The 12,399-nt window shown below is 43.0% G+C and overlaps 1 protein-coding gene across 4 annotated transcripts in view; it reads right to left on the reverse strand.

Moving 5' to 3' along the window:
- Nucleotides 1–935: 935 nt before the first annotated feature.
- Nucleotides 936–12,399, reverse strand: part of syt7a (synaptotagmin VIIa) — a 179,904-nt gene continuing 168,440 nt past the window's right edge. For all 4 annotated transcript variants that reach the window (XM_038291252.1, XM_038291251.1, XM_038291250.1 and 1 more), the window contains 4 exons: nucleotides 11,874–12,043; nucleotides 11,454–11,568; nucleotides 7,649–7,848; nucleotides 936–1,885 (listed from right to left, as the gene is read on the reverse strand). In XM_038291252.1, the coding sequence (XP_038147180.1) occupies nucleotides 1,781–1,885; nucleotides 7,649–7,848; nucleotides 11,454–11,568; nucleotides 11,874–12,043 (590 nt within the window). In that variant the 3' untranslated portion in view covers nucleotides 936–1,780. The remainder of the gene's footprint in view (nucleotides 1,886–7,648; nucleotides 7,849–11,453; nucleotides 11,569–11,873; nucleotides 12,044–12,399) is intronic.

The raw sequence follows: 12,399 nt of genomic DNA on the forward strand, positions 1-12,399 counted from the left end.
TTAACAGCTGACCACGGTTAACCCTTTAACAGCTGACCATGGTTAACCCTTTAACAGCTGACCATTGGTTAACCCTTTAACAGCTGACCATTGGTTAACCCTTTAACAGCTGACCATTGGTTAACCCTTTAACAGCTGACCACGGTTAACCCTTTAACAGCTGACCATTGGTTAACCCTTTAACAGTTGACCATTGGTTAACCCTTTAACAGCTGACCACGGTTAACCCTTTAACAGCTGACCACGGTTAACCCTTTAACAGTTGACCATTGGTTAACCCTTTAACAGCTGACCATTGGTTAACCCTTTAACAGCTGACCATGGTTAACCCTTTAACAGTTGACCATGGTTAACCCTTTAACAGCTGACCATGGTTAACCCTTTAACAGCTGACCACGGTTAACCCTTTAACAGTTGACATTGGTTAACCCTTTAACAGTTGACCATTGGTTAACCCTTTGACAGCTGACCACGGTTAACCCTTTAACAGCTGACCATGGTTAACCCTTTAACAGCTGACCATTGGTTAACCCTTTAACAGCTGACCACGGTTAACCCTTTAACAGCTGACCACGGTTAACCCTTTAACAGTTGACCATTGGTTAACCCTTTAACAGTTGACCATTGGTTAACACTTTAACAGCTGACCACAGTTAACCCTTTAACAGCTGACCACGGTTAACCCTTTAACAGTTGACCATGGTTAACCCTTTAACAGCTGACCACAGTTAACCCTTTAACAGCTGACCACGGTTAACCCTTTAACAGTTGACCATTGGTTAACCCTTTGACAGCTGACCATGGTTAACCCTTTAACAGCTGACCATGGTTAACCCTTTGACAGCTGACCATGGTTAACCCTTTGACAGCTGACCACGGTTAACCCTTTGACAGCTGACCATGGTTAACCCTTTGACAGCTGACCATGGTTAACCCTTTGACAGCTGACCATGGCTAAACCCTGTCGGCTCCTTAAAGGTGGAAACACAGCATCTGCCATGTTGATCGGTCAGCCAGTTCTCCTCATATAAACCCCCACCAAGGAGAGGAAGAGACACCAGAAAAAGCATGAAAGGATGTGAAGGTGGCTATTAAAGCAGCAGGACTACAGACTGACGGCCTCTATGCCACTGAGCACGGAGTCCTGTTGGGTTTAGAACTCTAAACTACAGACAGTAGCACCGCATTCTGGATTAAACGTCTTTTTCATTGGTCTGAAGTCAGAATCAAATTCTCTGAGAAACAGAATTTGGGGTTTATCCAATTAAGGATATAATGGACTGAGATCCACCTGTATGTATAAGCAGTAGATTTTATATCATCCTATGTAACTGTACTATTAGTACAGTAGGACTAAATGAGTTGAAATTATAATAATTTGATGGGATACCACCTTATTTAATTGATCAGGGGCTGTAGGGACGTTAGTAACCAAGGGACTGACGAAGAATAGGATTATTAGACCTCCATGAGCCAATAGCATCAGGACAGACAGACAGACAGACAGACAGACAGACAGAAACAGGGGGACTATTGGCAAAGTGGCGATGCAGAAAAAACACACAACAGCATCAGGGGGTGAAATTCAGAGGGAAATAGAGAATGTAAAAGAAAATAGAGTTTAAAGGTTTAAGAGAGCAGATGGCTAATTGTACCCGTGTTTCGCAGCCTGGCAGCAAGTCAGTCTTGTGCATAAGGACGGGAGCGGGAAGAGGGAAGAGAGAACTGGGCCAGGAAATAGGAGATGGGAAGTGGCCATGGAGGACGCTGGGTGGAACGATCAGGCCTTAAGAGCGTGCCACTGGGCCACATTAGTACGCGGCCGAGCGAGCATGTCCTTCCAGTGCTTTACTTCTGCGGGTCCGCTCTTCCAAGATAGGTAGATCTGAGAGAGGGGGCAGAAAAACCACAACATTCACCCAAACTCTGTAAAATCATCAGCAAAATACATTAAAGTCAAAGTATATCATGTATCATTCATTCTATTCCCAGTCAGAGAATAAACAGAGGAGATTTATAGCTTTTAATGCAACTATTTTGCTAATTTAAATACATAACTTCTTTTTTCTTTAGTATTTAGGCCTACAGAGGTTGTTAAAGTTATCTATAGGTTATAAAACAAGCTCCTTTATAGACGACTGGCATCAATAATAAGTATATTGCAAAATGAGTTGTATTAATCAGTCAGAGCGAAATGATCTGAATATGTTCACTGATCGGGTTAAAACACTTTGCACAGGATAAAGCCAAAAAAATAATCACACAGGAGAAAGAATATGGAACATTTTGAAATGGCTGAAATAAAATGCCTAAATTGATGTGTAATGATATTTACTAAATGCTAACTGACTCTGGAGAAAGAGTTGGTTTTGTTCAATTTGCTTATAAAGGGTGTGTTGTTCTAACTGAACCTATTGGATGGTGTTAAGAACAGTTCATGGGCCGTATGACCGCCATATTGGACCACCATCAGTGCTGAAAGTCGCCTTGGTGTGACCTCCTCTCTGCATCTCTTCAGCTGAACAGCTGGCCTTGTAGCGTGGCCGATTCTGTTCAGAACTTTTATGGAATGAATTTGTAGGCACAGCTAAGGTGATTAGGGGATCCATTTTGGCGGCCTTAATCTCTGTTATTCGCGCATGACGTGGTTCTATTTGCTTCATCAGGGCGTGATCTAAGGCTCTCACTGTAGCGGTTCGCAGCTGAGTGTGAAGCGGCAGGGATGAGGATCTCAGACCATGGTCTGGAGCCATGGAAGGGTAGAGTGCTTTCTCTGGGTTGGGGAGGATGTACTGCCCCTAGTGGAGGAGATGGATGGATGGATGGATGGATGGATGGATGGATGGATGGATGGATGATGGATGGATGGATGATGGATGGATGGATGATGGATGGATGGATGGATGATGGATGATGGATGATGGATGGATGATGGATGGATGGATGGATGATGGATGGATGGATGATGGATGGATGGATGGATGGATGGATGGATGGATGGATGATGGATGGATGGATGGATGATGGATGATGGATGGATGGATGGATGATGGATGGATGGATGGATGATGGATGATGGATGGATGGATGATGGATGGATGATGGATGGATGGATGGATGATGGATGGATAATGGATGGATGATGGTTGGATGGATGGATGATGGATGGATGGATGGATGGATGATGGATGGATGGATGATGGATGATGGATGATGGATGATGGATGGATGGATGGATGGATAATGGATGGATGGATGATGGATGATGGATGGATGGATGGATGGATGGATAATGGATGGATGGATGATGGATGATGGATGATGGATGGATGATGGATGGATGATGGATGGATGGATGATGGATGGATGGATGGATGGATGGATGATGGATGATGGATGGATGGATGATGGATGATGGATGGATGGATGGATGATGGATGGATAATGGATGGATGGATGGATGATGGATGGATGGATGGATGATGGATGGATAATGGATGGATGGATGGATGGATGGATGGATGGATGATGGATGGATGATGGATGATGGATGGATGGATGATGGATGATGGATGGATAATGGATGGATGGATGATGGATGGATGGATGGATGATGGATGGATAATGGATGGATGGATGGATGATGGATGGATGGATGATGGATGGATGATGGATGGATGGATGGATGATGGATGGATGGATGGATGGATGATGGATGGATGGATGGATGATGGATGATGGATGGATGATGGATGGATGGATGGATGATGGATGGATGGATGGATGATGGATGGATGGATGATGGATGGATGGATGATGGATGGATGATGGATGGATGGATGATGGATGGATGGATGATGGATGGATGATGGATGATGGATGGATGATGGATGGATGGATGGATGGATGATAGATGGATGATGGATGGATGATGGATGGATGGATGGATGATGGATGGATGATGGATGGATGGATGGATGATGGATGGATGGATGATGGATGGATGATGGATGGATGGATGATGGATGGATGGATGATGGATGGATGGATGATGGATGGATGATGGATGGATGGATGATGGATGGATGATGGATGGATGATGGATGGATGGATGGATGATGGATGGATGGATGGATGGATGGATGATGGATGGATGATGGATGGATGATGGATGGATGATGGATGGATGGATGGATGATGGATGGATGATGGATGGATGATGGATGGATGATGGATGATGGATGGATGGATGATGGATGGATGATGGATGGATGATGGATGGATGATGGATGGATGGATGGATGATGGATGGATGGATGATGGATGGATGGATGATGGATGGATGGATGATGGATGGATGATGGATGGATGATGGATGGATGGATGATGGATGGATGGATGATGGATGGAGGATGATGGATGGATGGATGATGGATGGATCATGGATGGATGATGGATGGATGGATGATGGATGGATGATGGATGGATGATGGATGATGGATGGATGGATGGATGATGGATGGATGGATGATGGATGATGGATGGATAATGGATGGATGGATGATGGATGGATGGATGGATGATGGATGGATAATGGATGGATGGATGGATGATGGATGGATGGATGATGGATGGATGATGGATGGATGGATGGATGGATGATGGATGGATGGATGGATGATGGATGATGGATGGATGATGGATGGATGGATGGATGATGGATGGATGGATGGATGATGGATGGATGGATGATGGATGGATGGATGATGGATGGATGGATGATGGATGGATGATGGATGGATGGATGGATGATGGATGATGGATGGATGATGGATGGATGGATGGATGGATGGATGGATGGATGGATGGATGATGGATGGATGGATGATGGATGGATGGATGGATGGATGATGGATGGATGGATGATGGATGATGGATGGATGGATGGATGATGGATGGATGGATGATGGATGGATGATGGATGGATGGATGATGGATGGATGGATGATGGATGGATGATGGATGGATGATGGATGGATGGATGGATGGATGGATGATGGATGGATGGATGGATGGATGGATGGATGGATGGATGATGGATGGATGGATGATGGATGGATGATGGATGGATGATGGATGGATGGATGATGGATGGATGGATGATGGATGGATGATGGATGGATGGATGGATGATGGATGGATGGATGATGGATGGATGGATGATGGATGGATGATGGATGATGGATGGATGGATGGATGATGGATGGATGATGGATGGATGATGGATGGATGGATGGATGATGGATGGATGATGGATGATGGATGGATGGATGATGGATGGATGATGGATGGATGATGGATGGATGATGGATGGATGATGGATGGATGGATGATGGATGGATGGATGATGGATGGATGGATGGATGATGGATGGATGATGGATGGATGGATGATTGATGGATGGATGATGGATGGATGGATGGATGATGGATGGATGATGGATGGATGATGGATGGATGGATGATGGATGGATGGATGATGGATGGATGATGGATGGATGATGGATGGATGGATGATGGATGGATGATGGATGGATGGATGATGGATGGATGGATGATGGATGGATGGATGATGGATGGATGGATGGATGATGATGGATGGATGATGGATGGATGATGGATGGATGATGGATGGATGATGGATGATGGATGGATGGATGATGGATGGATGATGGATGGATGATGGATGGATGATGGATGGATGGATGATGGATGGATGGATGGATGATGGATGGATGGATGATGGATGGATGATGATGGATGATGGATGGATGGATGATGGATGGATGGATGATGGATGGATGGATGATGGATGGAGGAATGATGGATGGATGGATGATGGATGGATGATGGGTGGATGATGGATGGATGATGGATGGATGGATGATGGATGGATGGATGATGGATGGATGATGGATGGATGGATGATGGATGGATGATGGATGGATGATGGATGGATGATGGATGGATGATGGATGGATGATGGATGGATGGATGATGGATGGATGAATGATGGATGGATGATGGATGGATGGATGATGGATGGATGATGGATGGATGATGGATGGATGGATGATGGATGGATGATGATGGATGGATGATGGATGGATGGATGATGGATGGATGATGGATGGATGGATGATGGATGGATGATGGATGATGGATGATGGATGGATGGATGATGGATGGATGATGGATGGATGATGGATGGATGGATGATGGATGGATGATGGATGGATGATGGATGGATGATGGATGGATGGATGATGGATGGATGGATGATGGATGGATGATGGATGGATGGAGGAATGATGGATGGATGGATGATGGATGGATGATGGATGGATGATGGATGGATGGATGATGGATGGATGGATGATGGATGGATGATGGATGGATGATGGATGGATGATGGATGGATGGATGATGGATGGATGATGGATGGATGGATGATGGATGGATGGATGATGGATGATGGATGGATGGATGATGGATGGATGATGGATGGATGGATGATGGATGGATGGATGATGGATGGATGGATGATGGATGGAGGAATGATGGATGGATGGATGATGGATGGATGATGGATGGATGATGGATGGATGGATGATGGATGGATGGATGATGGATGGATGGATGATGGATGGATGATGGATGGATGATGGATGGATGATGGATGGATGGATGATGGATGGATGGATGATGGATGGATGGATGATGGATGGATGGATGATGGATGGATGATGGATGGATGATGGATGGATGGATGATGGATGGATGGATGATGGATGGATGGATGATGGATGATGGATGGATGGATGGATGGATGATGGATGGATGGATGATGGATGGATGATGGATGCATTTATAACTGTCAAAATCTTGAGCAATGAGACGAAATTACGTGTGATTTTTACAAACAGAAGAAAAAGGAAAAAAATTATTTTAAATTGTGGATCTAACACACATAATAAACGCCTTTGGCAGAATTCAAATGAGCAAATTTAATCTAGATTAATCTACATTAATTCCAAGATTACAGTGAAATTAATCTAGATTTAAAAAAAAGATCTATACCAACCAGGAGGAGGATGCTTACCTGGTTCTTATCTGAACCTTATAGCTTTAGCCGTAAAAATGTTCAATATTTTTATTATAACAGGATTTTTAGGATTCTAACTGAAACAAACTCATTTTTGGCGTAGAAACGCATATTTTGTTATGAATGTTTTTTAAGGACACAGTAAACTGGTTGTCAACACAGTCTTTGTTCAAAGATAACCCGACTACTGGGAAGAATGGGGAATTTCTAAATCTCCTGTTGGTTTGAAACCATTGGAGTAGCTGAGAAGGATGGTTTATATATCCATCAATCCCACGGTGGGAAGTAGACGTTCATATGTAAATAATTTGCTGGTTGAAATGGTGCATTTACTGCAGTTGGTGTGAATCTTAAACTGGACTTATAGGCACTTTTTCAGACATCATACCAGAAACTTGTAACTACTTGCATCCACAGGTGAAACAGATTTAAAGGACTCTGCAGACTCCCCTCAGATCAGACTCCCCGCAATATCATAAATTACCTTTCCGATAACATCGTTGCGGCTCAGCCTGTCCTTGTCCATGACGGTGATGATGATGGTGGTCTCCCTAAGCACATGGGCAGGGACATCAAAGGGGAAGGACTCGTTGAAAACTGGATTCAGACAGCGCTTTATCACCGGCGTCTTCTTCTTCTCTACGCGCTTGTCCTTGTGCATGAGCCACACCTTTACATAAGGATCTGCAACAAGGACGGAGAGAGGAGCAGTTTATGCACGAGCTACCAGGAAGATGCACACATATGTTGTTTTTTGTTTTTTTGCTTTCAGGGTCAGCGTTGCAATTACCCTCTGAATTGTTAGAGTCAAGAAAGGCAGCAGGAAAGCAGAGACCTCGACTGACCTCAAGTTCAATCTATTCCCTGAGATAGCAAATATACAAATAAAGTATTTATGGAAATGGGGCTTAAGATCCATGCAGCAAATTCTGGAGCAACTCTGTAGATGGTCATAGTAACTGAATGGAGGTCTACTTTGAAAAGGCAAACAAAATGGCACAAAAAAACCATGTCACAGCAAGGTTGGATTTGTTTTTAACCAGAGGTCACCAGAGTGCTGATGCACATTGAGCTCCTCACAGAAACACAGGATCCAGAGGCCGTCCGCCATGCAGACAGTAACGCCTGCAAAAATGGCTAAACTCTTTGAAAATTCTCACATTTTTCCACATACCAAGTATTTTAATAAAACTGAGGGTTTTAGAGCAATGCTTATGAAACAAATACAATTCAACATTTTTGTCAATAGTACAAAAATTAACCGAGCTATGCGAAAGATAAAAAATAGATAGTAAATAATAATATTAGGGGATTTACAATATATCAGCACTAATATCTGTAATCAGCAATCTCATTTTAAGGCTGTTTTTGTCCATCAAGCAAAACTAGGCCGATAATAACTATCGATGTGGATTTCCATATAGTTGGTATTTTCGTTTCAGGAGGGGGAGGGGATCAGTCGTGTAACAGAGAGTGGGAAGTGGCTCACAACTGTAAAATTTTAACATAGGCAGAGAATGTCAGAATTGATTGCTTTTTTATGGTGTCCAAAGGGTTCAAAATATATGAAACTGGCCAATTTTGGTTATTAGCCAGAAGGTTACGTTAATATCAGCTATTAATACCTGAATCTGCTGGATGGTTCTTCTTGTTTAAAGGGAGTCTTACTCTCCACTGTCCCCGCATGCAAGCTCTGTGTGAAAGATTACTTTAGAGTCAAAGACAAAATGCAAATGACTAAAAGCGGAGGTTGTTGCAGCAAGCTCATTCAGGAAGAGCGTATCCTGCAAGTCAATCACTGGATGCAATCAGCTGGTTTTCCACATATAGAAAACGTTTAACCAATCAGACAGTACTGTCTCTGTTAGCATGACTTGCATTTTGAACTTGATTAAACTTCTGTCTCCTTGAACCCCAGTGGGCCTCAGCAGATGGCCGCTCACACTGAGCCTGGTTCTGCTGGAGGTTTCTTCCTGTTCAAAGGGAGTTTTTCCTCTCCACTGTCGCTACAAGCATGCTTAGTGTGAGGGATTGCTGAAGAGTCAATGAGTCGATGCAATCAGCTGGTTTTCCTTAGATAGAAAACTTTGAATCAATCTGACTGGATGATCTGGATGATCTGGATCTATAAAGTGACCTGAGATGACATGATGGGAATTGGAGCTATAGAAATAAACTGAATAGAATAAATATCAGCCAACATGTTCGTATCACTGCAATCCTAATAAGTCCAGAAAAAGAGAAATGTTCTAATAGTAAAACAATCTATCTTAATTCTATGTAAGCGTGAGCAGCTTTTGTGTGTTGATAAAAAGGGCAGGTTATAAAATACAAATACCCAAATTGTTCTAGCTAAATAGATGAATGGATCCAGCCTACCTGGAAATAAAGACCCCTCCCCCACATTCATGCTGCCCCAACATGGTGGGATTTTGAGTTTTTTGGTGCACTGTCAACTATATCTATATCTACTATATCTTCTGTGCAGACAAGGTTTGTAAGTGTTGCTTATTGTTGTTTATCCATATTTTTATCCTAAGTGTATATATTAGTCTATTTTTTGCATGCCTTATATCCACAGTGTTTTAGAGATTTTTATAAATTTATTTACCTATTCCATATTATATGTTTCATGTTGCACGATTGTACCATAAAAAATTCCTAGTTTGTGAACTCCTTCACTAACAATGGCAATAAACCTGATTCTGATTCTGAACAATTGACCTTGTTGAAAAATCTTGCAATGCAGTGACGGCTGGCCAACAGATGGCGCTAGGGCGCCTCCCCACCCTCCCAATGACCCTGATTAAAGGAATAGTACACCCAAAACATGATTAGCCTTCATTTTCTACTCCCCCCCATGCTGAACAACACTCTGGAGTACTTTTTTGATATCTCAAATGCATCTGGAGATCTGGGAGGCTTCTTGCTGTCTGCTGACATTCAAATAATGGAGGTCTATGGCGCCCGAGGCAGAAAGGTCCATAAAAGTCCACAAAAAACGTGTCAATGTTCCTCCATACTGCTCGTCCAATGTATTCCAAGTGTCCTGAGTGGGTAGCGTCCAGAATTTACTGGAAACGAAGTCATTTAGAATGTTTTTAGAGCATAAACCGTAGTGTATAGGATTTCCTAAAAGCGCGTTCACGAGTCTACGGAAACCGCGGCAGACCAAACCAGATGAAAGTGCGCATTCAGCTCGGCAAAGAACTCATGCTCTTCCTCAACACTGAAGTCCTCAGACATTTTTCTTTCGTTGTTTCTTTCTTTGCACAGGTAAACAGCACATTTCTTCTTCTACGCTTGCATTATTGGCAGAGCAGACGCTGAATGCGCACTTTCATCTGGTTTGGTCTGCCGGCTTCCGTAGCGTCGTGATCGCGCAGGTGCGCGCTTTCAGGAAATCCTATACACTACTGTTTATGCTCTAAAAACATTCTAAATGACTTCGTTTCGAGTAAATTATGGACGCTACCCACTCAGGACACTTGGAATACATTGGACGAGCAGTATGGAGGAATATTGACACGTTTTTTGTGGACTTTTATGGACCTTTCTGCCTCGGGCGCCATAGACCTCCATTATTTGAATGTCAGCAGACAGCAAGAAGCCTCCCAGATCTCCAGATGCATTTGAGATATCAAAAAAGTACTCCAGAGTGTTGTTCAGCATGGGGGTGAGTAGAAAATTAAGGCTAACCATGTTTTGGGTGTACTATTCCTTTAAGACTTAAAAAAAAATAGATTTCAAAGGTCAGGATCAGATCCAGGAAAGATAAAGGCAGCTAGGACCGATTTAAAGGATCAACAATCTGGGATTCACATGGAAAAGAATAGAATATAGTCGACTTTTTGTACGTTTGTTCATTTGCATAGTTGCTCTTAAATAAACACAATCTCAGAGAATGTATAGTTTTTCCATTATTAAACTGATAAATAATTTTTTCTTAAGTTTGTGACACAATATTGGACCATGCAAAACACAGATTTACCTTCACAAAGACTCAGAAGGGCAAGATTTATGGACCAAAGGTAAACCTGGGCATGAACTGTTTGTTTTTATAAAGATTTTAAAGTGTTTTTATGAGTTTTTTTGTTGTTTGCATTCAAATAAATATACTCATGTGATAAATTAGTACATGTTTGATTGTTTTTTGGTAAAACGTCTATTTTGAATTTATAGCCAACCGAGAAACCTCCACCAGCCGCTGCTGCAGCACCGCTTTGATAAGAACAGCCGTCTGATAAGTTTCGAGGGAAACGAGTGGACCAACAGAGGAAAGTCTGTACCTGAAGTGCCCCCGATATCCATGGCTTTAAGGTGGCGTGCTTTGATGATGTTCACAGTGATGGTGTTGGCAGTGGGGTTATAGCAGAGAGACACCAGCAGGTCGCCTCGTCTCCCCTGCAAAAACACACCCACACAAAAACAATGGAGCGTGAATCATCCAGCCTGATACCAGACTTCATCAAACTCCATGTTACTCACTGCATCATTGTGCAACGTTACATCACTGCCCTTTCTGCTAAGTCCATGTGCCAAATACAGACGGTCCAGTGACCCGGCTGGCTTAGCTGTGATCATTGCTCGCCCAAAAATCCCATCAAACCCGCTGAAAGCTGTGACCAAATGTGTCACGCTTGTTTTAACAAATTACAGCGGGATTAAAAGCGAGCAGCGCTCGCGGCTCTGCCTAATGGCCTCCTTACACTGCCATCACTGCAGGGTTTGAGCTCCTTCCAGAAGGTCTTCAGCTGGCCCAGCTCCACCTTATTCAGGGGGATGGAAACCTCTCCGATGGGGTCATTCCTGCTGAAGCGGTCGTAGTCCAACACCTGGAGGTAGAGAGTGCGTTCTCTCACCTTCTCGTAAGGGAAGCCTGCAGCAGAGACAGGAAACGGAGAAGACTGTGGGCGGAGAGCGAAAAGGCAGATTGTGAAAAACATGTTCCTGACGCTACAGAAGGAGCAGAAATGCACGACGCGCTTCAAGGGAAAAATCTGAGAAAAATGCTGAATTTTAGAGCAGAAGCTGTTCTCACTGAAACTAAAACAATACAAGCTTTAAATATGATGAGTTTGGAAAAGTATTTCACTTTCCTTTGCATTTACATGATAATTAATCATAATTATTATTTTTACAAGACAAAATAATGCACTGAATCAATGAAATTATTGTTTTAATTTCCCTCTTTATTAAGTTTCCACACATTGCTTCTTTTCAGTGGAGAAAAAG

This window comes from Cyprinodon tularosa, unplaced genomic scaffold (genome assembly GCF_016077235.1).
Source record: "Cyprinodon tularosa strain WSP-4 unplaced genomic scaffold, ASM1607723v1 ctg298, whole genome shotgun sequence".
Classification (NCBI taxonomy): Eukaryota; Metazoa; Chordata; class Actinopteri; order Cyprinodontiformes; family Cyprinodontidae; genus Cyprinodon; species Cyprinodon tularosa.